This window comes from Lissotriton vulgaris, chromosome 10 (assembly GCF_964263255.1).
Source record: "Lissotriton vulgaris chromosome 10, aLisVul1.2, whole genome shotgun sequence".
Taxonomy (NCBI): domain Eukaryota; kingdom Metazoa; phylum Chordata; class Amphibia; order Caudata; family Salamandridae; genus Lissotriton; species Lissotriton vulgaris.
In genome coordinates this window covers 172,450,781-172,478,602 of record NC_141698.1, presented here as the reverse complement: position 1 = coordinate 172,478,602, position 27,822 = coordinate 172,450,781, and the positions used below count along the sequence as shown (strand labels likewise).

General features: G+C 45.8%; 1 protein-coding gene across 1 annotated transcript in view; it reads left to right on the top strand.

The window, feature by feature from the left end:
* The window catches only part of DNAH3 (dynein axonemal heavy chain 3), a 614,138-nt gene that overhangs the window by 427,437 nt on the left and 158,879 nt on the right, over nucleotides 1–27,822 (top strand). The window contains exon 39 of the mRNA XM_086940811.1: nucleotides 4,277–4,406. Coding sequence (XP_086796937.1) covers nucleotides 4,277–4,406 — 130 coding nt within the window. The remainder of the gene's footprint in view (nucleotides 1–4,276; nucleotides 4,407–27,822) is intronic.

Genomic DNA, 27,822 nt, shown 5'->3' with positions numbered 1-27,822 from the left:
TCTCTGACTTGTCTTCTTTCAGAGTTTAGGTCTATATTGAACCAGGATCTCGATGGGGTGTGTGAGAGATTATCTGCCGTGGGGGGGGAAAGTGTTATGACCCTTTCTTCCAGCTAGGGGAATCTCTCTTATGCTTCTCACCCAAGGAAGGGATTTCTGTGTACGGGCTAAGTGAGGAATTGTTTGGTTAATGTGAAATAGAATAATGTAGTGGTCTGACCAGATGCCAGGAAGGTTGTGGTCAATAGTAACTGTATCTTTATGACCTATAATGAAATCAAGGATTGAACCTCTGTTATGAGTTTGTTGTTTGCAGTGCTGGATAAGATTATTATTGAGTAAAAGTTTGTTTAAGGAGTATTGTTCTTGTCATTCCAATGAAGGTTGAGGTTACCTAAGATTATGTTATTAGAGTCCAAGAGTGAGCAGGGTGTTATCAGGTCAGATAGGTGTTTTCCGAAAGTGAGTGTTGCCTGAAATGTGGTAGAGGAAGAGGCAGTACTGAGTTGTTCTCCTTCATCGTTATGTTGGAGGTTAGATAATCAAATGTGTTGTAGGAGAAGGTGTCAGTTTCAGTAATGGTAATACTGTTCTTGTGGATGCTTGTAATGGCACCTCCACGATGGTGTTTTCTGTCTTTCTTGATGATAAAAACCCAGGGGGGCACTAGGGTGTCTATGATTGGGTAGGAGGATTCATTCAATCAAGTTTCTGTGATGAACATGATATCAATGTCATGGTTCAGTATGGTTTCTGCCAATTCAGTTGCGTGTTTGGTTGCAGATCTGCAGTTTATAAGCATGCAGTTGGTCATTCCCTTGTTCAGCTTCTTAGGAGTAGGCGTAAGTGGTATATTGATATGGTGAGCTGGTGGCCTCATCGTTCTTGGTAGGATGTGGTCTCTCCCAAATCCATTGATAACCTGGATCTTGGAACTGGGTCTGTCTCTGGTTGATGATGAGTCATAAGAATTGGCAAGATCCATCGCCACCCTCAGAGACATTGTGGCACTTGTTCTTTTTGGTCTCTGAGACTGGTTCGTAAAAGGCGCTGAGCTCCAGCTGTGGGACTGTGTCTGGGGAAGACTTGGGTGTTGATTGTTGGTGCCGGTGGGCGGTAGGTGTAAGCGTTGTGTGTTTAGGTTCATTAAGATTTTGTTTATACCCTGTATTACTATCTCTAATTGGCTTTGCATCAGAAAAAGTCTCTTATTAATATTCAGTGAGAAGGGGGTAAGGATGTTTAGTTTCAAGCTTTCTGGTGTGAGGCAGTCCATAGATGGAGAGTGTCTGTCAGTAAGAGTATCACTCACAGCGTCATTGGTTACCATATTGTTCATGATGGGTATTGTGGACAAGTAGTGTGGGCACTCTTGTCTTGTTTCAGACATCAGATTGGTGATTGCTGATGGTAGGTTGCGAGAGTCTGGTGCATTTGTAAGTAGGTCACCCTCAAGAACTGCATTGGGAAAGAGGATCGTAGAATAGGAAGGGTGGAGGGAGAGTCAAAGGGGGTTGGGGAGTCAAGTTAGTGATATTCCTCAGAACTGGTCTGATTAACATGTCTTTAGTGTGCGAGTGAGGGTTAGTAATATGGTACCGTAGGTAAGAGCTTTGTGGCCACTTAGAGGTGAGGAGGCAGAGAGAGTGGTGGAGTAGGGGGTAAAGTTAAAGTTGTAAGTGTGAGTTGTGAGATTATTTTGTGGTGCCACTTGTGGGGGAGGTTGGTTGAGGGAGGGTGAGTTGTGCCAGTGAGTAAAGTGCGAATAGGTAATGGTGTTCCATAGTATAGGGAATAGGTATTCAAATGAGTTCAGGTTGGCGTCATTGGCTTGAATCAAGGCTATTCCATTTCTGTAGATGGTAGCAGAGGTGTTGCCTTTGAACGTAGGAGAGTTAGAGATTGTCAGTTTGCAGCTGTGTGGGGTACTGGTTGTTTCGGATATATGAAGGTAGATCCTTAGTATAGTGTCCGTTGGGTGTGTAAAATGAGATCTGTTTTCTGTTGTCCTTTGGAGGTATTGTAATTTATATCAGCGAACAGTGTTTAAGTGTGTTGATTAATCAGCCTATGTTTGAAGTTTTTTATCTTCTTAACTGAGAGATTTGGGGGGATGGTGATGGAGAAAGAGTTTGGACCATGAGGTTTCATGCACTTGAGCATTGAATCGCAGAGGGATGTTGATGGGGAGGGCAGAGGGATGTTGATGAAGAAGGCAAAATCTTACCCTCAGGGAGCGCCCTAATGTCGTTTAAGATTAGTAGGAGGCGGACTCCAACCAGGAGGTATACCCTGGATATTGGTGTAGGAGGGAATAGAACAAGGCCGTGCTTGAAGTAGGACTGGAATCAGTCCAGTCCCAAATGGCTGAGAGTTTGGGAGCTTACTGAGAATGTATTGTTTATTTATTTTATATAGCTTCATTTTGAATCAGCCTACATAGTTGGGGAGAGGCTGGTTCTGTTGTAATATTAGTGAGTAGGCAGTGTGGATGAAAAATTGGTTTCCTTTGTCCCTTTCTGTGCTGCAAGGGTAATATTAATCCTTTGTCAGTTGGCACATTTTTTCTCTTTGTGTGAGTCCTCTTTTAGTTTCTCCTAATAGATCGTGCGAGGGGTTTCCTTCACCCTAGTTCACTTCAATATGGTGCTGGTCGGGGCGAATTGATCAAGATGGCGGTGACTATGGTCCATGGAGTGTTCCAGATTGCCATGACATATTTGCCACTGGGGAGAGAGACAGCAGCATCTCTGTGGCATCTGGAGGGTGACTGGAGAGTGAGGTCGAAGTCACCGCAAACCCTGGTGGTGGAGCAGACCTGTTCTCGCAGCACAGCAGGGCTTGGACGGCACAGAGGGCCAGCCACCCCTGACTGGAAACATACAGGTCAACTCCCTGAAAGCGGGGTCAGCAACACTCACAGCCGCTAGCTAGCAGACTCACCTGTGGGTTGGAGCGGCGACGACCTTGCCTTCCTCCACTCTCCCGACGAGCTGCCTGCATGCATGGTATTCGATCAGGCTTGGGGGTCAGCACAGCCTCCAGAGCACGCACCCAGCAGTGGACACTCAATGGGATTGGTCCTGTGTCGGAGGTGGGGGATGTCCATGTTCAGTGGTGTCCATGTTTAGTGGATATGGCAGCAGGTCTGTGGAGTAACTTCCCAGTGCTACATCCAAGGTAGGTTCCAAAAGCTTGGCCGGAGCTGGGGGGTGGGACAGCAGGGATTTCCAACAAAAAGTGAACCCAAAGCCCGGGAGCTCCTTCCTAGAGCTCCTGCCCAGCGGCCATTTTAGACAGTCTATCTGTCAGACTGTGGTTTATTTTCTTTGGCCGTACTCTCTGTTAGCAGAAATTTACAATTTGATCTTATGGAAATTATATTGTAGATCGAAGTCATTGACAGTTATTGAGAGAGTGTAACAGAGTCATTGCCCTTTTCTATTTCTATTTACTTATTTCATAATCGTTTCAATCAGAAAGACTGTACAAAGAACCTGTGGTGTCTGTGCATTGTGGACAGTAAGTGGTACATACTAAAGCAGCTGCAGATGTTCACACAACCTGGCAGGCGAGAGGCTGACAATAAATCTTTCATTCACCTAATGAAGGGAAAAGCTGAGGTTCATTATTTGCCATAAAGGACTTAAATTAGCAGTTATTAAATCAGGGTTTCATTTGAGCGGGGAGGGGGGCAATGCATTGTTTAAGAGATCTCTTGAAGGTTTTCCTGATGCTACCAGCTCTGAAGCACAAGAAAAAGATGTTCCAATCCCAGCACCCTTTACTTCTTTTTCTTAAAATCTGGATATTTTGGCGTAAGGCATGGTTTCCTGGAAGTACATTTAAAATCAGGAAAAGAACAGCCAGGGCAGAGCAATGTAATCTAGACACCGTGCATTTTTCATTGTTGTCTAAAAAGCACTGAGTTGTTTCTTCCTTAGTACATTCGATACATAGGAAATATTCGGGGCAATAATTATTTTCTAGTTAGATATTTTAATATCTTGGTCTAAAGATCTGAATGTAATCTAGAGATTCCTTATAAAGCTACTCTATGTAGCACCTCCCAAAATGTTCTTTTTTCTGCAACATGATCAAAGAATCTATTCCCTCAGGTCCAAATATTGCTTTTCAAGAAGGAAAAAATACCATATCAGGATTTATACAGATAGAGCATATCGTCTATTGATGGACGGTAATATCTGGGCTTGGTGGCTCACGGAGGATCATGCATTTGAATGACATTCTTTTAATTTCTTTGTATTTCTTTCAGATTAATGACATGTTTAACTGGCTGGTCCAGCCTTGCCTCAACTTTATACGTCTAGAATGTAAGTTCCTGGTGCAGACTTCACCTATTCATCTGACCTACAGCATGATGAGACTATATTCCTGCCTTCTTGGTAAGAGTGGTACTTAATTAACAATGTTAAAAAAAAAATGGCACGATGTGTCTGTGCTTTTACAATGGTTTTCTGATGCCCAAAATACAGTGCCCCCATTACCCTGTACCTTTGCGTATGTGTACAGTGCGGGAGAGTGTAAAGTTTGGACTGTTTCCTTATCTCAGTGACAAATATTCTCTATATCAATCACAGGTCATTAAATAAGAGTGTCATGCTTTCTGCAGGCTAGAGAGAAAGGATGATGTTACTAATACTACACATCTCAAGGAAAGGACACGTTCAAACCACAATATGTGCACATAGATTTGTTCTTTGTAATACAATTGTGCCATGTATCCTATTAGAATGGTGTTCACCTTGAATATGGAACCCAAAATATCGGTGGGACAGAATATAGAGTACAAAATAATTAAAAAATATATAAACTGGTAATTAGTTCTAGGTTTTTTATACTTAACTCCACATATATGTATCTACACTGTACATATATTGTCAAGTTTCGTAGCTGTGGATGTAGAAATAGTACATCTATACTTCCCTATATGCACTTGCCTTTGTCCCTTGATATTCTCTCCTCTGTATTCTTGTACCACAATGTTGTTGGTGTAAAAATTCAGTAGTACGATCAGTAAAAACCAACATGATTTGAGAGGCCCATATAAGTAGAAATAATCCAAATACAAGAAGTCTTCATGTTTTAATAGGGGAAATCTTTTTTTTTTTATAAATTTTTTATTGATGTTGACAGGGTGACAAAAACAAACAAAAAAAAAAAAAGGCAAGAGAACAAAAAATCAGCAAACATTCGTAAGACAATCATAAATTGTTTAAAAAAAAAAGGAGCTAGCGAATAAACAGATTAGTTATGTTGAGTGGTCATCTTAATTAAAGTTGCATTTACATTTTTAATACATGAGAGTTTCACATTTCAACAGTATAAAAACAAATTCCTGATTTTAATCTATGAAGCTACCCCAGATTCTATCAAATTTTTTTAAAGATCGTGCTCCCCTGAGATTAGCTAGAGCCAGTTCCATAGCATGTACCTCTGTTACCAATGTCCACCACTTCCAGACCGTCGGAGTATCTAAATCTATCCAAGCCCTAGCTAAAGTTAATTTAGCACATGAAAACAATATAGTCGTTAAAGGAGATAGTGGAGATGTAGATAAATTATAATCTATCAGAACCGAAGCGGCCGTGATTGTGGGCAGTGGGATATTTTTTATTCTTAAAACCCTCAGTATATCGTCCCAAAAGCTCTTAAGTTTGGGGCATGAGTACAAGATATGAACTAGGTTAGCTGCTACAGCCGAACATTTGGGACATTTGGTACGGCTACTAAAAGTAGGGTTCGAAGACCATCTGGCAATCCTTTCAGGTGTGTAATAGAGCATACAGGTCGTTCGATATTGTTGGAGCCTAAGACTAGATGAGCGTACCAGTTTATTAATGTTAGTAAGAGAATTCTCTATCTGCTTGGGCGTAACATTTAGATTTAATTGTGTGCTCCATTTCAAAGCCAGTTTGTCATTGTCATTTGTTTGGAATGTGCTGAATATTCGATAAGCTTCACTGATAGTGGATTTGTTCCTATTTGAATAAAGACATGCCCATATATCGCATTCAGACAGAGTTTGTATCTTTTTTTTATTAATCAAATAATCGTGGATTTGCATATGTTTAAATCTTGAGGTTTCAGGTAAATCATATATTTGTTTAAGCATGTTAAAATCTAGAAACCCTTGCCCGCCGTATAAATCCATTAGAGTATTAATCCCTGAAGAAGCCCAGCTGTTGGTGGTAGAATCTGTAAATATAACCGGGAGACCTGGGTTGCCCCACAACGGTAATTTTGGGTGGAAAAAAGTTGTTTTGCAAAATTTTAATATGTTTTCCCATATTTTAATGATATCTCTAGCAGTCTTAAATCTTACCCTTTTGTAGTAATTTGGGTCGTTGATTCTGAACAAAAAGGATAATGAGTCTTGTTTTAGCATAAAATAATGAAAAAAAAGTGTACTACCCCCATGCAATAAAGAGCGTATGCGTATAATAAATGAAGACCAAAAATATAGTTTGAAGTCTGGGGCATTCAACCCTCCCTTATTTATATTATTTTTCAACATTTTTTGTGACCTTCTGACTTTTTTGTAGCCCCAAATAAAACTACTAAAAATCCCATCTAAGTGTTGGAAGAATTTATTATTTAATGCCAGTGGAATCGATCGGAATAAATAAACATATTTAGGGAGTATTTTCATTTTTATAAGGTTTATCCTGCTAATCATATTCAAAGGGAGTTTGTTCCATTTTTTCAATATAAGAGTAGTCTTTTTAGTCAAATCATTGTAGTTTATCTTATTGATGTCTTGTATTCTGGCTGTTAATTTCACCCCTAAATAAATGGCCTCTTTACATATCTCAGGAATAGGTGCGGTAGGAGAATAATTGGCTATAACTTGCGTCTTCTGCTGGTTGAGCTTATAGCCTGACACCTTCCCAAATTTCTCAGCCTCGATATATATCCCCTTCAATGCCTTGGCCACATCTGTGGTGTATACTGCAATGTCGTCAGCGTAAGCTGTCATTTTCAGTTCCTGTGAGCTGGAGCTAAATGGAACAATCAATATTTGGGAGTTAAGGGCAGATAGGAAAGGTTCCAGCGTAAGAGCAAATAATAGGGGGGAAAGAGGGCACCCCTGCCGGGTCCCCCGCTTTATTGGGAATTCTGATGAGGTCAGGCCCCCATAGCTAATACAGGCGGTAGGTTTATCATAGAGCGCTTTTATACCCTTTAAGAAGCTGCCTCCAAAGCCCATTTTAGACAGTACGCACCAGAGATAAGTCCACCCCACCCGGTCGAAAGCCTTTTCAGCATCTAATAGTATCATACCGAGTGGGGTGGATTCAATCTCCGCAATATCGAATGCCGTTATTGCCATATTTACGTGTATCGTTGTGTCTCTCCCTGAGATAAAGCCGTGTTGTTGCGGATTTACAATTCTAGGCATGTGTGGGGCAAGTCTGTGTGCAATGATCTTGGCGAATATTTTGGCATCCGTATTTATTAGAGAGATGGGTCGATATGACCCTCTCTCCTCTTTAGGCTTCCCTTTTTTTAAAAAAAAATTATTTTGGTCCGATTCCAGGATTTAGGGGTAGTTCCATTTATTCCAATTGATTGGATTACTTCTAAAAGAAGTGGTTCTAGTTCTAATCTACAGATTTTATACAGTTCTAGAGGTATCGAATCTTCCCCTGCCGCTTTTCCTGCTGGTAATGTATTGATAGCCTGTTGAAGTTCGATCAGTTGTATGTCGTTGGAGAGTGCATCCAAACCTGATAATTTCTCTGTGTTTACTGTGTAGTCGTTCAAATATTCCTTAATTTGATCTGTGTTTACGGGGTTGTCCGGGGTATATAAGTTTTCGTAATATGATGCGAATTGGTCTAGTATGTCTTGTGGTCGGTTATATATCTTGTTCCCCAGTCCCCGAATGTTAGGAATTAGTGTGTCAGCTCTTTTTTCCGCCACCTTGTAGGCTAGAATTCTACCAATCTTATCTCCACCCTCATATTGGGCAAATTTAAATTTCTGGATCCTTGCACTGTTTTTGCGAATAAGATTGGCTTTTATATCATTTTTCAGTGTACTAAGTTTTATGTTAATTTCCATTGCCGATGGAGAATTGTTCTGTAAAGCTTTAGCTAATAAGTCTTCTTGGTTGGTTATATTCTCTAGTACTGTAATCTTATGTTGTTTTTGTTCTGCGTTTTGCCTAAAAACGTACGCCTGAGTAAAGCCCCTAATGCTTGCCTTGCAGGCATCCCAAACCATACAGCACCCGGTTGAATTCCTATTGATGTTAATAAATTCATTTATATGAGTCTTGAGTTGTATCACATAAGTAGTGTCTGAAATTAGATATCTTGGAAAAGAAAATGGCCTAGGTGGTGTCCTGGTACTTTGTGTATTGAATGTCAGTATTAGCGCATTATGGTCAGATGTGATCCGGGGACAGAGGATCAAATAACCTGTCTGTAATAAATTATCGCTCACTAGAGCCATGTCTAGTCTGCTACACATCTTATGGGGAGCAGAATAGTACGTATATCCTGGTAAGGTTGGATATAAATACCTACAAGCGTCTTTAATGTTATGTATCTGACATAAATCTAGTATTGATGATCTAGTCCTATGCATCCTTTGATGTGCGTGAGGTTTAGTTGTATCAATTTTGTAGTCTAGGATGCAATTAAAATCTCCCATTACAATTATCTCCCCCGCCCAATCCAGAAGTTTCACATTTAATTGGTCAAAATACTTTGGTTCGTCTATATTTGAGCCATAAACAGCACATAGGACATATTTAATGTTTGCATAGCTGATTTGCGCTATAGCCCATCTGCCATCCTTATCGTGTGCGGTTTGGAGTACCTCTACCCTAAAACGTTTATCCTTAAGTATAGCCACTCCTCTCGTAGAATTCACAAAAGTGGAACAAACCAAAACATCATACCACCATGCAGCAGGTAACCCCTCTCCTACAACTGAGATATGTGGGGATTCTCCCTCGACCCCCCAGACTACCGAACCAACCAGAGAAAAAGCCGGAGTTGGTATATCCTCTCTAGACGAATTGCTTATCACGTTGAGCAAACAATTGAGCAACCAGCGGGCAGAGGCACAGGAACACTACCTTCAGCTTAGGGAGGATAATAACAAAATGCAATCTTCCCTACAGGACCTTACGACCAAAATTGGGGGGGTTTCTCAAGAAACCATAGAGCTGCAGGAACGTGTGGTGCAGGTGGAGGAAATAAATACCAAACTTGAAGGAGCAGTCGGAAAACATGATGACCAGCTGAAGGCACTGCAGCTAAAGGTAGAAGATTTGGAGAATAGACAAAGACGATCCAATCTACGACTTTTTGGTATCCCGGAGAGATCAGAGGGCGCGGACCCCAGAGCTTACATAGTGGGGGTACTTCAGAAGGCCTTCCCAGACCTAGCGGACTGGGACTGGGACTCGCAAATCCAGAGAGCCCATCGCTTGCCCCTGTTCCAGAGGAATAAAGGAAACCAATTCCCTCGCCCTTTTCTCATATATTTTGGTAACTTCCTTCTACGACAAGCGGTTTGGCAGAGAGCTCGCCCTAACTCCCCGATTGCGGTAGGAGAGCTATCGATTTTTGCACGCTCAGATCTTAGCAGGGATACTATGGAAAGGAGGTGGCAACTCCGAAAACTCATGGACCCAATTAAAGAACACGGAGGGCAGGTATTTCTCCAAGAGCCCGCACGCCTCAAGGTTATAAGAAACGGACATACGTATTCCTTTAACGATGTAAAGGAGGCAGAGAATTATCTCTCTAGTATTAGCTCAAATCAGAGCTAAAAAAGTAATATAACAGCATTGTCACGATTGATGAATTGGGTATATGAGGGTACATGAGGGAGACCGAGGGGGGTTAAACACACGGTATACACACGTGGGGGGGAAGAAGGGGAGGGGGAGGGGGGGGGAGGGGAAAAAAAGAAAGAAAAAAAAAGGGGGGGAAAAAAAAAAAAAAACTCACGCAAATTTTTACAGTTTGTATCACGAAGTTTGCTTATGGAAGTGGGGGGGGCGGGAAGACGTGTGTCACCATACATGCTGCCTCACCAACGGCGGCAGTAACTGGAGGGTGGTTCTTCCCCGGCTGGGGAGAGAGCCAGGGGGAGGGGGATGGGAGGGGGGTGGGGCCCCTTCTCCGCAGGTTGGGGGCAAGGGGAAGGGAGGGGGGAGGGTTATAGTAAAAACTGTTGGCAGGATGACAGGGGGAATCAATTCGATAAAGTTTGCAACCTTTTATTGATTTCAGACGGTATCATTTTGTGCTATAGAGGCTCTAGAGAATTAGCTTTTATACATGGTCATTTGAAGAGGAGCGTAGTATTTTCACTGGCATTAAAATGCATTTTATAAAATGTTTAGCTTGGAACGTGGCAGGACTGAATAGCAAAAATAAAAGATCCCTAGTAGCAGAAGAGCTGAAACTACATAACCCCCATTTTTGTTTATTAACAGAAACTCATATTATTTGGAAAGATAGGAAAATCCTAAATTTAATAGGGGAAATCTAATGAAACCAGTATTCTTTTTTCTTTCTTTATTGGTTTTTCACTCACTCTGGATATAAGGTGTAGTGTGTACCTGATTTTTGTGTATATGTTTGGTAGCTCTAATGATCACCTCTTGAGGGATTTGTCATTTGCTTTCATGATGAATACAGCATTTTAGTTCGTTATTTATTGTGCTTTTCTAAAACAGTGCTTCACCACAAGGAACTAGAGCACTTTACATAGAACTAAACCAAACATATTCCAGATATGTTTAACGGAGTGACCGGGGGGTCAACCAAACTGTAAGAGGAAGAGCGGAGTGGAGGTGAAGTGAGAGAGTTGTTAGAGGATACACATTGTGAGCAGCAAACCTGTAATTACATAGTAACAACCATTCATGCTCCTAATATTGGTTTTAGAAGTGTTTAAGTGCCCCATATCCCATGGTGGTTCTCCCATGCACGCGTCCAGCACTGTTTGCATCCATTGACTTTCCAGTCGCAAGGATGAGTAGCCATCCCTGGACAGGTGAGTAGTGACGAACAGCACAGTCTCATGAGGGAACATGGTGCCATGTCAGGGTTCCCCCATCTGAAACTTACCTCCCTCGATGTGCGGTTGTAATTTACTGCAGCCGGAGTGGGGGATGCAGGCTCGGTTTTAGGAAGACCAGGGTTGGGTTTGCCCGCAGCAGGTCTCTTAGAGGATTCTGCGGGCGTTCAGGAAAGACTTCGGAAGTTGCCGGTCTAGTCTCTCGCAGGGCATTGAAGGCACAAGGACAGACTCTGCTGTGAAGTGTGCCGGCAGCGTTCTGAGCTGCGCACTTCACCAACGATTTTGCAGAGTGTGCTTGTCCCCCGCTTGCGCTTAGTCAGTCAGGGGTTAGTGTAGAAGTATTTCACTGAGCTTGCGTAGAAGTTAGCTTAGGGTAGTTTTCGTTTCGGAAGCGTCGGGTTAGTTAGTTTGAATTTTTCATAGGAATTACACGTTAGGAGTTCTACTCAAAAGATAGAAAAGAAAGAGGTGTCCAAGAAAATAAGAAGTCACTCAGCCGTTCCTCACATAGAGAACCAGTGACCTAGAAGTTTCTTCATTTGCTCCAGAACCGCAAGTATAAGCCTGTAAAGAAAGATATGTTAATAAAATTTCATGTTATATAAGAATACGCACAACTAGAAAAAGATCATTGGAAAACAAGCATAACAATAAAAGAAAGAAATAAGAAAACTAAAAAGAAGAGAAGTAAAGGTCTTAGCTTAAAGGGTAAGAGAGAAGGAAAGAGAGAAAATCAATATGTTTTAAGACAAGAAGAAAAAGCATAAAGATCTTAGAAGTTAATAATTATGTGTTGTTTTTAACTTACAGTGCACACAAGAAATACTAACAATGAGGCAGTGCCAGGAAGACGCTGAGAACTGGCGTAGAAGTGAACCACAAGAAGCGAAGCAGTCTCTTCTCTGTCCCCATCCCCTTTCCCCCGGCAGGGTTCACATGAGCACTTGTATTAGGTGGAGGTCTGTTAGAGGAATTGGGAAAATTCAGCATTCTGCTCCTGTGAATACCAGGAAGGATTGTGATTACACTAGTGGGGCCTGACAGAGTGAAGTGCCCAAGTTTAAAAAAAAACCTCACCTGGGCAGAATGGCAGAGGGTTTCGACTTAACACCTTGCGTGCTCATGACGAGCTGAGCTCATCATGAAGCACGGTGGCGCTGTGCGCATGATGAGCTAAGCTAGTCATGACCGCCGCGGCACTCCCACGCGGGGATAATTCCCCTGCTGTGCTGAGCATTCTAAGGAAACGGGTGTGGTCATGACGAGCTCAGCTCGTCATGAGCACAGCGCCACCGTGCAGCGTGACGAGCTGAGCTTGTCAAGAGCACCGCCGCGCCATGCGCGGCCCCCCTCTCCCCCGCCCCCGTGTGTAAATTAGCCCCGCCGCAAAGGGGTTAAAAAGTTTAGGTAAGATTTTAGAAGTAATACAGCAAGAGGTAATGGCAATTAGAGAAGAGAACAAGGCTCTGAAGTCAGAAATGGAAGCCTCTCAGAAAGAACCCTTAGAGCTGGCAGTAAAGATTAAAAGTGAGAGTTCTGCAGTTAAATTTAACCCTTCCTCTTCTACTGCAGCTACATCAGATTCAAGCGCAGTTCTTAACCCTGGATGTACCACACAAGTAGAGTATTCAATGGGCCCCGTTATTCCCCTAGCTCCACCAGAGCGATTTGTGGGGATCCTCAGAAGGCCCAAACATTCCTTTCGCAATGTTCACTACATTGCATGTGCCGTCCGACCGTCTTTCCAGATGCACAGTCTCGAATCACCTTTATCCTCTCTTACTTAAGTGGGGATGCTGCTTCAAGGTTAATGCCCTTGGTTACGCAGGATGCTCCAATTTTGTATGAACCTGAAGAGTTTAAAAAGGAGTTTTAATGAATATTTGACCAAAGAAAGGTGGCTCAGGGAACAGATAATGAGCTGCCTGAATTGAGGCAAGGAAAATGAGAGCTGTTAACATATTTGGCACAACTCAACAAGTTGCTGGTTGAGACCGAATGGCCAGAAAGCAAGAGAGCAGCCTTTTTTTATTGTGGTTTGAAGGATGATCTGAAGGATGCCTTAGCGCAAATTCCCAATCGTCCTACAGAGGTGTCAGCTTTGATTGACTTAGTCCTGGAAATAGATTATCGACAAACGGAGAGAAAAGGTGAAAAAAGAAGAGAATTCCATCTGAGTATTTCCCATATGCCAAAGCTCTTCAAGAAGGAAAACTTGCAGCACCACCAGTAAGAGGAGTAGGACTGGCGGATGCGAAAGGAGAAACAACTCCAAATATTCATCAAGTCATGAATACCTTACAATCTTCTGCTCCGCATTTGATCTTAACTACGGCAATAGAATTCAGGGAAAAGACCCTTCAAGATGCAGCTGTGATGTTGGATTCTGGGGCTACCGGAAATGTTTTGCGATCTCAAGTTTGCCTCCGAAGTGGGCTTAGAAGCATTTCAAAATGCCAAAAGCGAAGCGGTAAGGGCCGTGGATGGAATTAACTTATCATCTGGTCCTATCATCAGCCACACTGAGCCTGTCAAACTAATTTCCACTGAAGGCCATCATGAAGAGATACAGTGTACCCTCATTGATGCACCCCAATTCCAACTCATTCTGGGACTTCTTTGGCTAACCGAATATAGCCCCATGATAAATTGGAGTGAGAGAATAGTGGCGTTAGAATCCAGTTATTGCACCGTACATTGCTATCACAAAAGGATGGAGAGAAAGAGTGAGAATCCGGCCACTCTTTTGTGCGAGAACAAGATGATGGTATGTTTTGTCCAAACAGTGTAACTCCCAGATGAATATCAAGAGTTTGCCGATGTGTTCAGTGAAACGAAGTCAAAGAAACTGCTGCCACATTGATCTTATGATTGTAAAATTGACCTGGAATCAGGGGCAAACATACCTTGTAGTAGAATCAACGCCCTCACTGAAGTGGAGAATCAGTATCTGAAGGATTATCTGCACACATTTCTGGAAAATTGATTCATTTGACCCTCACAGTCTCCCGGGCTCATCACCACTCTTCTTCGTTCCCAAAACGGATGGAGAATTGAGAACTTGTATTGACTACCGAGCACTGAATAGGATAACCACAAAGAATTGCTACCCCTTACCTTTGATCTCAGTCTTACTCGATCAACTGAAAGTTGCAAAGATTTTTACGAATTTAGATTTGTGGGGTGCCTATCATCTTATAAGAGAGCATGAAGGAGATAAGTGGAAGACGGCCTTCAGAAACAAATATGGGTTATTCAAGTAATGCCATATAGTCTCTGTAACGCCCCAGTGGCCTTCCAATATTTTATCAATGACATATTAAAGGAATTAATTGACCAGTGTGCCATAGTGTACATTGACGATATCCTGATCTACTCGTCCACAGAAGAGGAACATCAATTACAAGTCAAAAGAATTTTACAACGATTAAGAGAAAATAGTCTGTATGAAAAGTTGGAGAAATGTGCTTTTGGAGGGAAGTCGTGGACTTCTTAAGATTTATAATCGCTCCAGAGAGCCTGACCATGGATAAGAGAAAGATTGGAGCGGTGCTTAACTGGCCTCCACCTGCTGTAGTGAAGGTGATACAAAGCTTTATAGGCTTTGCAAACTCCTATCTGAGTTAAAAAGGTCATACCTATAACCAAACTCATGAAAAAAGGAATTCCTTTTCAGTGGACAGCAGAGGCTGATAAGGCCTTTCAGTCTTTAAAGAAAAGTTTTACCTCTGCACCTGTTTTACTACATGCAGATCTGAGTCAGCCCTTTTATTTAGAAACCAATGCCTCAGAACAACCTATTGGAGGAGTATTGTCTCAACGACATAAGGATACCGGACAGTTGCATCCAATTGCATATCGTTCACTTAAGGCACTAATAAATTACAACATTACAGAAAAAGAACTATTAGCCATAAAGGATGCATTTGAGGAGTAGCAACACGATATCCTAGGTGCAAAACATATGGTAACAGTGTTTACTGACCACAGGAATTTGCCATTTTTGTAATCAGTCAGAACCTTGACTCTAGGACAACTACGTTGGTCCTTATACTTCGCTGAATATGACTTTGTCATCACATTCCGACCAGGCAAAAATAATGGAAAGGCTGATGCATTGTCCAGAATAGACACTGAAGGGAAGAAGATATTATTGAATGAACAGAGGATCGTTCCAGAAAACAAAATCATCGTGCCATCATCAAGGAATCTTTTGAAAAAAGGATCAGAAAAGATATGACATGAGGAAATGCAATAGTGTGTTGTAGAAGATCCAAAGAGAGTAATTCGCCAACAATTGCCCTTTCACGTGGAAACCTTATATTTACCAACCCAAGAACTCCAACAGCAGGCATTGTTTTACTGTCACGATAGCCCCTTAGCCGGTCACCAAGGAATTCATCGAACTAAAGAATTACTGGAGAGACAGTTTTGGTGGCCTAGTTTGGTAAAGGATGTTCAGCAATATGTGGGAGGATGCAAGCCTTGTACACGAGGAAAGTCGGATCGACGGGCCCCTCAGGGTTTATTGCAACCCCTGGCTACACCTCCTTACCCTTATCACACCATCACAATGGATTTAATTGTAGTCAGGGGTATAATTCAATTTTAGTAATGGTTGAATGCCTTCTCAAAGATGCCTCCGCCTCCTCTCTGCTGGCTTCTGTCCTCTATTTTGCTTCTTTCTGTTCATTCTGCCCATTATTTTGCCTCTTTCTGCTCACTCCTGACCTTTATTCTGCCTCTTACTGATTGTTTCTGACCTCTATTTTGCTGCTTTCTGCTCATTCAGCCTGTTATTTTGCATCATTCTGCTCGCTACTGACCTTTATTTTGCCTCTGCCTGCTCTTTTCTGACCTTTATTCTGCCTTATGCTGCTGGTTTCTGATCTCTAGTTTGCCTCTTTCTGCTCCCTTCTGACCTTTATTCTGCGACTTTCTTCTAGTTTCTGACCTTTATTTTTTCCCTTTCTGCTTACTTCTGACCATTATTCTGCTTGTTTCTGACCTTTATTCCGCCTCTTGTTGCTTGTTTCTGACCTTTATTTGACCTCTTTCTGCTCGTTGCTGACCTCTATTTTGCCTCTTTCTGCATGTTTCTCACCTTTATTATGCCTCTTTATGCTCATTACTGACTTTTATTTTGCCTCTTTTGGTGTGTTTCTCACCTTAGTTTTGCCTCTTTCTGCTGGTTTTTGATCTCTAATTTGACTCTTTCTGCTCGATTCTCACCTTTATTTTGCCTCTTTATGTTCGTTTCTGACCTTTATTCTGCCTGTTTCTTCTCCCTTCTAACCTTTATTCTGCCTCTTTCTGCTCGTTTCTAACCTTCATCTTGCCGTTTTCTGCTCACTGCTGACTTTATTCAGCCTCTTTCTGCTCCTTTCTGATCTTTATTCTGCCTCTTTCTGCTCCCTTCTGACCTTTAATTTGCCTCTCTTTGCTCGTTTCCCAGGGACTACGGGGCAGCTTCAAGACCCCCGCAGTCCCAGCTGCTCTCTGCCTCCTGCGGGAGACGGAATGCCTATTGCCCTCAAGGAGCTGCTGAAAATGCAGCTCCCTGTGTGCAAGGGCAATAGTTTCAACTCTTTCCTTGCCCTCAGACATCCAATAGTGGCCAGCTCACACTGATGGCCCTGCTGGTATTCTGCACTCTGCCTCCCGCAGCAAGTGCTCAAGAGAAGAGCACCTCAGATATACACGGTTTGAATGCCCCTTCATGTCAATGCAGTGCAATCAATAAATCAAATTTTGATTGATCATTTAAGCAAAATTATTTTAAAAAATCTAGAGCTCGACATTGTCACTGAATCATAATATAATTTTACATACATCATACACAATCACTAAGAATCAAACAATTAACCATCAAACAAGTCCAATTCATAAAAAAAGAAAAAGGTAAAATTGCAGCCCTCTTTAAAATGTTCAAAACACAGGTATTTGTTCGAATTCTTTCTAAATATATACACGTCTCATACCTACTATGACTGGCAGAGAACTCAAGATAGTCAGTCTTGCAAGAACGTGACACATTCCATCATGTCCTTCTCTTTAAATTTGGAAGTTGGAATTCAAGCTTTAGTTTAGTGTAAAATGTGACTTACACCTGGAAAAGGTCCTTATGTAAGCATAGTGACCATGCAACTGGTTCCCAACGGAGCAATGCATGCGCATAAGGGTGTTCTCTTTGTCCCTATTGAACACTTTCTCACATGCGTTTGCAAAGGTGAGCATTTCCAGGGAAATATCAGTAGAGTGACCAAGGACATGCAATCCACATTTAGAGCCAAATTACGAGAATTTGGCAGAGCAAACCGCCATACCACTGCTCCACCAAAGCTCGCAGTACTCACCCGCCAGACTACAACTTATTCATAATCTGGCGGGCGGTGTGGCGGTTCCCATTGTGATGGCCTTTAAAAGGCAAAAACAACAGTTGATGGACAGAATACAGAACAATGTCATACATTCACCCCAGTACAGAGATCTGGGCCTAAATCCATTGTTTTTTTGCTCACCACACCACCCCAGTTCAGACATAGCCTTATGCAAATCAGCCTTGACCCTGTGCCTCATGGGAACAGTCCAGCCCGAACTGCCAAGCCATGTCTTCCCTGGACCGGAATCAAGCATCCTAGGACCGGTTTCTGGCAATCAGCCGTCTTCAGCCAGGATAGCTTGACTCCAGTGGCGTGGAGAGCACGGATCTCACGTCTGAGCATACCTGTCCCACTTGGGGTGACAAATGCAAAAACAACAGTTGATGGACAGAATGCAAAACAATGTCATACATTCACCCCAGTACAGAGATCTGGGCCTAAATCCATAGTTTTTTTGCTTACCACACCACCCCAGTTCAGACATGGCCATATGCAAATCAGCCTTGACCCTGTGCCTCATGGGAACAGTCCAGCCCGAACTGCCAAGCCATGTCTTCCCTGGACCGGAATCAAGCGTCCTAGGACCGGTTTCTGGCTATCAGCCGTCTTCAGCCAGGATAGCTTGACTCCAGTGGCATGGAGAGCACGGGACTCACGTCTGAGCATTCCCGTCCCACTCAGGGTGACTTATGCAAAAACAACAGTTGATTGACAGAATACAGAACAATGTCATACATTCACCCCAGTACAGAGAACTGGGCCTAAATCCATAATTTTTTTGTTCAACACACCACCCCAGTTCAGACATGGCCATATGCAAATTACCCATGACCCTGTGCCTCATGGGAACAGTCCAGCCCGAACTGTCAAGCCATGTCTTTCCTGGACCGGAATCAAGCATCCTAGGACCGGTTCCTGGCTATCAGCCATCTTCAGCCAGGATAGCTTGACTCCAGTGGCGTGGAGAGCACGGGACTCACGTCTGAGCATACCCGTCCCACTCTGGGTGACAAATGCAAAAACAACAGTTGATGGACAGAATGCAGAACAATGTCATACATTCACCTCAGTACAGAGATCTGGGCCTAAATCCATCGTTTTTTGCTCACCACACCACCCCAGTTCAGACATGGCCATATGCAAATCAGCCTTGACCCTGTGCCTCATGGGAACAGTCCAGCCCGAACTGCCAAGCCATGTCTTCCCTGGACCGGAATCAAGCATCCTTGGACCGGTTTCTGGCTACCAGCCGTCTTCAGCCAGGATAGCTTGACTCCAGTGGCGTGGAGAGCACAGGACTCACGTCTGAGCATACCCGTCCCACTCAGTGTGACAAATGCAAAAACAACAGTTGATGGACAGAATGCAGAACAATGTCATACATTCACCCCAGTACAGAGATCTGGTCCTAAATCCATCGTTTTTGCGCACCACACCACCCTAGTTCAGACATGGCCATATGCAAATCAGCCTTGACCCTGTGCCTCATGGGAACAGTCCAGCCCGAACTGCCAAGCCATGTCTTCCCAGGACCGGAATCAAGCATCCTAGGACCGGTTTCTAGCTATCAGCCGTCTTCAGCCAGGATAGCTTGTCTCCAGTGGCGTGGAGAGCACGGGACTCACGTCTGAGCATACCCGTCCCACTCGGGGTGACAAATGCAAAAACAACAGTTGATGGACAGAATGCAGAACAATGTCAAGGCATGGCTTGGCGGTTCGGGCTGGACTGTTCCCATCAGGCACAGGGTCAGACTGATTTGCATATGGCCATGTCTGAACTGGGGTGGCAGAGTGGGCTAAAGAACGGTGATGGAATAAACCCAGATCTGTTGACCGGGTGTGAGTGTTTGATTGGTTCAGATGCTCCGTCCATCACCACCTCCTTTTGTACCGCTTTGTTCGCCATAAGTTGGCAGGGTATGCTCGAACGTGAGTCCCTTGCTCACTTTGCCACTAGATTCAAGCAAGCCTGACTGAAGACGGCTGTAATCCCAGAAACCGACCCTAGGAAGCTTGTTTCCGGTCCAGGGAAGGCATGGCTTGGTGGTTCGGGCTGGACTGTTCCCATGAGGCACAGGGTCAGACTGATTTGCATATGGCCATGTCTGAACTGGGGTGGCAGAGTGGGCTAAAGAACGGTGATGGATTAAACCCAGATCTGTGGACTGGGTGTGAGTGTTTGATTGGTTCAGATGCTCCGTCCATCACCACCCCCCTTCGTACCGCTTTGTTCGCCATAAGTTGGCAGGGTATGCTCAGACGTGAGTCCCTTGCTCACTTTGCCACTAGATTCAAGCAAGCCTGGCTGAAGACGGCTGTAAAGCCAGAAACCGGTCCTAGGAAGCTTGTTTCCGGTCCAGGGAAGGCATGGCTTGGCAGTTCGGGCTGGACTGTTTCCATGAGGCACAGGGTCACACTGATTTGTATATGGCCATGTCTGAACTGGGGTGGCAGAGTGGGCTAAAGAACGGTGATGGAATAAACCCAGATCTATTGACCGGGTGTGAGTGTTTGATTGGTTCAGATGCTCCGTCCATCACCACCCCCTTTTGTACTGCTTTGTTCGCCATAGGTTGGCAGGGTATGCTCAGACGCGAGTCCCTTGCTCACTTTGCCACTGGATTCAAGCAAGCCTGGCTGAAGACGGCTGTAATGCCAGAAACCGGTCCTAGGAAGCTTGTTTCCGGTCCAGGGAAGGCATTGCTTGACGGTTCGGGCTGGACTGTTCCCATGAGGCACAGGGTCAAACTGATTTGCATATGGCCATGTCTGAACTGGGGTGGCAGAGTGGGCTAAAGAACGGTGATGGATTAAATCCAGATCTGTTGACTGGGTGTGAGTGTTTGATTGGTTCAGATGCTCCGTTCATCACCACCCCCTTTTGTACAGCTTTGTTCGCCATAAGTTGGCAGGGTATGCTCAGACGTGAGTCCCTTGCTCACTTTGCCACTGGATTCAAGCAAGCCTGGCTGAAGACGGCTGTAAAGCCAGAAACCGGTCCCAGGAAGCTTGTTTCCGATCCAGGATAACGCATGGCTTGGCAGTTCGGGCTGGACTGGTCCCATGAGGCACAGGGTCAGACTGATTTGCATATGGCCATGTCTGAACTGGGGTGGCAGAGTGGGCTAAAGAACGGTGATGGATTAAACCCAGATCTGTGGACTGGGTGTGAGTGTTTGATTGGTTCAGATGCTCCGTCCATCACCACCCCCCTTCGTACCGCTTTGTTCGCCATAAGTTGGCAGGGTATGCTCAGACGTGAGTCCCTTGCTCACTTTGCCACTGGATTCAAGCAAGCCTGGCTGAAGATGGCTGTAATGCCAGAAACCAGTCCTAGGAAGCTGGTTTCCGGTCCAGGGAAGGCATGGCTTGGCGGTTCGGGCTGGACTGTTCCCATGAGGCACAGGGTCAGACTGATTTACATATGGCCATGTCTGAACTGGGGTGACAGAGTGGGCTAAAGAACGGTGATGGATTAAACCCAGATCTGTGGACTGGGTGTGAGTGTTTGATTGGTTCAGATGCTCCGTCCATCACCACCCCCTTTTGTACTGCTTTGTTCGCCATAAGTTGGCAGGGTATGCTCAGACGTGAGTCCCTTGCTCACTTTGCCACTGGATTCAAGCAAGCCTGGCTGAAGATGGCTGTAATGCCAGAAACCAGTCCTAGGAAGCTGGTTTCCGGTCCAGGGAAGGCATGGCTTGGCGGTTCGGGCTGGACTGTTCCCATGAGGCACAGGGTCAGATTGATTTACATATGGCCATGTCTGAACTGGGGTGACAGAGTGGGCTAAAGAACGGTGATGGATTAAACCCAGATCTGTTGACTGGGTGTGAGTGTTTGATTGGTTCAGATGCTCCGTCCATCACCACCCCCTTTTGTACTGCTTTGTTCACCATAAGTTGGCAGGGTATGCTCAGACGTGAGTCCCTTGCTCACTTTGCCACTGGATTCAAGCAAGCCTGGCTGAAGATGGCTGTAATGCCAGAAACCGGTCCTAAGAAGCTTGTTTCCGGTCCAGGGAAGGCATGGCTTGGCGGTTCGGGCTGCGCTGTTCCCATGAGGCACAGGGTCCGACTGATTTGCATATGGCCATGTCTGAACTGGGGTGGCAGAGTGGGCTAAAGAACGGTGATGGAATAAACCCATATCTGTTGACTGGATGTGAGTTTTTGATTGGTTCAGATGCTCCGTCCATCACCACCCACTTTTGTACCGCTTTGTTCGCCATAAGTTGGCAGGGTATGCTCAGACGTGAGTCCCTTGCTCACTTTAGCACTGGATTCAAACAAGCCCGGCTGAAGACGGCTGTAATGCCAGAAACCGGTCCTAGGAAGCTTGTTTCCGGTCCAGGGAAGGCATTGCTTGACGGTTCGGGCTGGACTGTTCCAATGGGGCACAGGGTCACACTGATTTGTATATGGCCATGTCTGAACTGGGGTGGCAGAGTGGGCTAAAGAACGGTGATGGAATAAACCCAGATCTATTGACCGGGTGTGAGTGTTTGATTGGTTCAGATGCTCCTTCCATCACCACCCCCTTTTATACCGCTTTGTTTGCCCTAAGTTGGCAGGGTATGCTCAGGCATGAGTCCCTTGCTCACTTTGCCACTGGATTCAAGCAAACCTGGCTGAAGACGGCTGTAATGCCAGAAACCGGTCCTAGGAACCTTGTTTCCAGTCCAGGGAAGGCATGGCTTCGCGGTTCGGGCTGGACTGTTCCCATGAAGCACAGGGTCAGACTGATTTGCATATGGCCATGTCTGAACTGGGGTGGCAGAGTGGGCTAAGGAACTGTAATGGAATAAACCCAGATCTGTTGACCGGGTGTGAGTGTTTGATTGGTTCAGATGCTCCTTCCATCACCACCCCCTTTTATACCGCTTTGTTCGACATAAGTTGGCAGGGTATGCTCAGACGTGAGTCCCTTGCTCACTTTGCCACTGGATTCAAGCAAGCCTGGCTGAAGACGGCTGTAAAGCCAGAAACCATTCCCAGGAAGCTTGTTTCCAGTCCAGGATAAGGCATGGCTTGGCAGTTCGGGCTGGACTGGTCCCATGAGGCACAGGGTCAGACTGATTTGCATATGGCCATGTCTGAACTGGGGTGGCAGAGTGGTCTAAAGAACAGTGATGGATTAAACCCAGATCTGTTGACTGGGTGTGAGTGTTTGATTGGTTCAGATGCTCTGTTCATCACCATCCCCTTTTGTACAGCTTTGTTCGCCATAAGTTGGCAGGGTATGCTCGAACGTGAGTCCCTTGCTCACTTTGCCACTGGATTCAAGCAAGCCTGGCTGAAGACGGCTGTCATGCCCGAATCCGGTACTAGGAAGCTTGTTTCCGGTCCAGGGAAGGCATGGCTTGGCGGTTCTGGCTGGACTTTTCCCATGAGGCACAGGGTCAGACTGATTTGCATATGGCCATGTCTGAACTGGGGTGGCAGAGTGGGCTAAAGAACGGTGATGGAATAAACCCAGATCTATTGACCGGGTGTGAGTGTTTGATTGGTTCAGATGCTCCGTCCATCACCACCCCCTTTTGTACTGCTTTGTTCGCCATAAGTTGGCAGGGTATGCTCAGACGTGAGTCCCTTGCTCACTTTGCCACTGGATTCAAGCAAGCCTGGCTGAAGACGGCTGTAATGCCAGAAACCGGTCCTAGGAAGCTTGTTTCCGGTCCAGGGAAGGCATTGCTTGACGGTTCGGGCTGGACTGTTCCCATGAGGCACAGGGTCAAACTGATTTGCATATGGCCATGTCTGAACTGGGGTGGCAGAGTGGGCTAAAGAACGGTGATGGATTAAATCCAGATCTGTTGACTGGGTGTGAGTGTTTGATTGGTTCAGATGCTCCGTTCATCACCACCCCCTTTTGTACAGCTTTGTTCGCCATAAGTTGGCAGGGTATGCTCAGACGTGAGTCCCTTGCTCACTTTGCCACTGGATTCAAGCAAGCCTGGCTGAAGACGGCTGTAAAGCCAGAAACCGTTCCCAGGAAGCTTGTTTCCGGTCCAGGATAAGGCATGGCTTGGCAGTTCGGGCTGGACTGGTCCCATGAGGCACAGGGTCAGGCTGATTTGCATATGGCCATGTCTGAACTGGGGTGGCAGAGTGGTCTAAAGAACAGTGATGGATTAAACCCAGATCTGTTGACTGGGTGTGAGTGTTTGATTGGTTCAGATGCTCTGTTCATCACCATCCCCTTTTGTACAGCTTTGTTCGCCATAAGTTGGCAGGGTATGCTCGAACGTGAGTCCCTTGCTCACTTTGCCACTGGATTCAAGCAAGCCTGGCTGAAGACGGCTGTCATGCCCGAATCCGGTACTAGGAAGCTTGTTTCCGGTCCAGGGAAGGCATGGCTTGGCGGTTCTGGCTGGACTTTTCCCATGAGGCACAGGGTCAGACTGATTTGCATATGGCCATGTCTGAACTGGGGTGGCAGAATGGTCTAAAGAACGGTGATGGATTAAACCCAGATCTGTTGACTGGGTGTGAGTGTTTGATTGGTTCAGATGCTCTGTTCATCACCACCCCCTTTTGTACAGCTTTGTTCGCCATAAGTTGGCAGGGTATGCTCGAACGTGAGTCCCTTGCTCACTTTGCCACTAGATTCAAGCAAGCCTGGCTGAAGACGGCTGTAAAGCCAGAAACCGGTCCTAGGAAGCTTGTTTCCGGTCCAAGGAAGGCATGGCTTGGCAGTTCGGGCTGGACTGTTTCCATGAGGCACAGGGTCACACTGATTTGTATATGGCCATGTCTGAACTGGGGTGGCAGAGTGGGCTAAAGAACGGTGATGGAATAAACCCAGATCTGTTGACCGGGTGTGAGTGTTTGATTGGTTCAGATGCTCCTTCCATCACCACCCCCTTTTATACCGCTTTGTTTGCCCTAAGTTGGCAGGGTATGCTCAGGCATGAGTCCCTTGCTCACTTTGCCACTGGATTCAAGCAAACCTGGCTGAAGACGGCTGTAATGCCAGAAACCGGTCCTAGGAACCTTGTTTCCGGTCCAGGGAAGGCATGGCTTCGCGGTTCGGGCTGGACTGTTCCCATGAGGCACAGGGTCAGACTGATTTGCATATGGCCATGTCTGAACTGGGGTGGCAGAGTGGGCTAAGGAACTGTAAGGGAATAAACCCAGACCTGTTGACCGGGTGAGAGTGTTTGATTGGTTCAGATGCTCCTTCCATCACAACCCCCTTTTATACCGCTTTGTTCGACATAAGTTGGCAGGGTATGCTCAGACGTGAGTCCCTTGCTCACTTTGCCACTGGATTCAAGAAAGCCTGGCTGAAGACGGCTGTAATGCCAGAAACTGGTCCTAGGAAGCTTGTTTCCGGTCCAAGGATGGCATGGCTTGGCGGTTCGGGCTGGACTGTTCCCATGAGGCACAGGGTCAGACTGATTTACATATGGCCATGTCTGAACTGGGGTGACAGAGTGGGCTAAAGAACGGTGATGGATTAAACCCAGATCTGTGGACTGGGTGTGAGTGTTTGATTGGTTCAGATGCTCCGTCCATCACCACCCCCTTTTGTACTGCTTTGTTCGCCATAAGTTGGCAGGGTATGCTCAGACGTGAGTCCCTTGCTCACTTTGCCACTGGATTCAAGCAAGCCTGGCTGAAGATGGCTGTAATGCCAGAAACCAGTCCTAGGAAGCTGGTTTCCGGTCCAGGGAAGGCATGGCTTGGCGGTTCGGGCTGGACTGTTCCCATGAGGCACAGGGTCAGATTGATTTACATATGGCCATGTCTGAACTGGGGTGACAGAGTGGGCTAAAGAACGGTGATGGATTAAACCCAGATCTGTTGACTGGGTGTGAGTGTTTGATTGGTTCAGATGCTCCGTCCATCACCACCCCCTTTTGTACTGCTTTGTTCGCCATAAGTTGGCAGGGTATGCTCAGACGTGAGTCCCTTGCTCACTTTGCCACTGGATTCAAGCAAGCCTGGCTGAAGATGGCTGTAATGCCAGAAACCGGTCCTAAGAAGCTTGTTTCCGGTCCAGGGAAGGCATGGCTTGGCGGTTCGGGCTGCGCTGTTCCCATGAGGCACAGGGTCCGACTGATTTGCATATGGCCATGTCTGAACTGGGGTGGCAGAGTGGGCTAAAGAACGGTGATGGAATAAACCCATATCTGTTGACTGGATGTGAGTTTTTGATTGGTTCAGATGCTCCGTCCATCACCACCCACTTTTGTACCGCTTTGTTCGCCATAAGTTGGCAGGGTATGCTCAGACTGAGTCCCTTGCTCACTTTAGCACTGGATTCAAACAAGCCCGGCTGAAGACGGCTGTAATGCCAGAAACCGGTCCTAGGAAGCTTGTTTCCGGTCCAGGGAAGGCATTGCTTGACGGTTCGGGCTGGACTGTTCCAATGGGGCACAGGGTCACACTGATTTGTATATGGCCATGTCTGAACTGGGGTGGCAGAGTGGGCTAAAGAACGGTGATGGAATAAACCCAGATCTATTGACCGGGTGTGAGTGTTTGATTGGTTCAGATGCTCCTTCCATCACCACCCCCTTTTATACCGCTTTGTTTGCCCTAAGTTGGCAGGGTATGCTCAGGCATGAGTCCCTTGCTCACTTTGCCACTGGATTCAAGCAAACCTGGCTGAAGACGGCTGTAATGCCAGAAACCGGTCCTAGGAACCTTGTTTCCGGTCCAGGGAAGGCATGGCTTCGCGGTTCGGGCTGGACTGTTCCCATGAGGCACAGGGTCAGACTGATTTGCATATGGCCATGTCTGAACTGGGGTGGCAGAGTGGGCTAAGGAACTGTAATGGAATAAACCCAGATCTGTTGACCGGGTGTGAGTGTTTGATTGGTTCAGATGCTCCTTCCATCACCACCCCCTTTTATACCGCTTTGTTCGACATAAGTTGGCAGGGTATGCTCAGACGTGAGTCCCTTGCTGACTTTGCCACTGGATTCAAGAAAGCCTGGCTGAAGACGGCTGTAATGCCAGAAACTGGTCCTAGGAAGCTTGTTTCCGGTCCCGGGATGGCATGGCTTGGCGGTTCGGGCTGGACTGTTCCCATGAGGCACAGGGTCAGACTGATTTGCATATGGCCATGTCTGAACTGGGATGGCAGAGTGGGCTAAAGAACGGTGATGGATTAAACCCAGATCTGTTGACTGGGTGTGAGTGTTTGATTGGTTCAGATGCTCTGTTCATCACCACCCCCTTTTGTACAGCTTTGTTCGCCATAAGTTGCCAGGGTATGCTCGAACGTGAGTCCCTTGCTCACTTTGCCACTAGATTCAAGCAAGCCTGGCTGAAGACGGCTGTAAAGCCAGAAACCGGTCCTAGGAAGCTTGTTTCCGGTCCAAGGAAGGCATGGCTTGGCAGTTCGGGCTGGACTGTTTCCATGAGGCACAGGGTCACACTGATTTGTATATGGCCATGTCTGAACTGGGGTGGCAGAGTGGGCTAAAGAACGGTGATGGAATAAACCCAGATCTATTGACCGGGTGTGAGTGTTTGATTGGTTCAGATGCTCCGTCCATCACCACCCCCTTTTGTACTGCTTTGTTCGCCATAAGTTGGCAGGGTATGCTCAGACGTGAGTCCCTTGCTCACTTTGCCACTGGATTCAAGCAAGCCTGGCTGAAGACGGCTGTAATGCCAGAAACCGGTCCTAGGAAGCTTGTTTCCGGTCCAGGGAAGGCATTGCTTGACGGTTCGGGCTGGACTGTTCCCATGAGGCACAGGGTCAAACTGATTTGCATATGGCCATGTCTGAACTGGGGTGGCAGAGTGGGCTAAAGAACGGTGATGGATTAAATCCAGATCTGTTGACTGGGTGTGAGTGTTTGATTGGTTTAGATGCTCCGTTCATCACCACCCCCTTTTGTACAGCTTTGTTCGCCATAAGTTGGCAGGGTATGCTCAGACGTGAGTCCCTTGCTCACTTTGCCACTGGATTCAAGCAAGCCTGGCTGAAGACGGCTGTAAAGCCAGAAACCGGTCCCAGGAAGCTTGTTTCCGGTCCAGGATAAGGCATGGCTTGGCAGTTCGGGCTGGACTGGTCCCATGAGGCACAGGGTCAGACTGATTTGCATATGGCCATGTCTGAACTGGGGTGGCAGAGTGGTCTAAAGAACAGTGATGGATTAAACCCAGATCTGTTGACTGGGTGTGAGTGTTTGATTGGTTCAGATGCTCTGTTCATCACCATCCCCTTTTGTACAGCTTTGTTCGCCATAAGTTGGCAGGGTATGCTCGAACGTGAGTCCCTTGCTCACTTTGCCACTGGATTCAAGCAAGCCTGGCTGAAGACGGCTGTCATGCCCGAATCCGGTACTAGGAAGCTTGTTTCCGGTCCAGGGAAGGCATGGCTTGGCGGTTCTGGCTGGACTT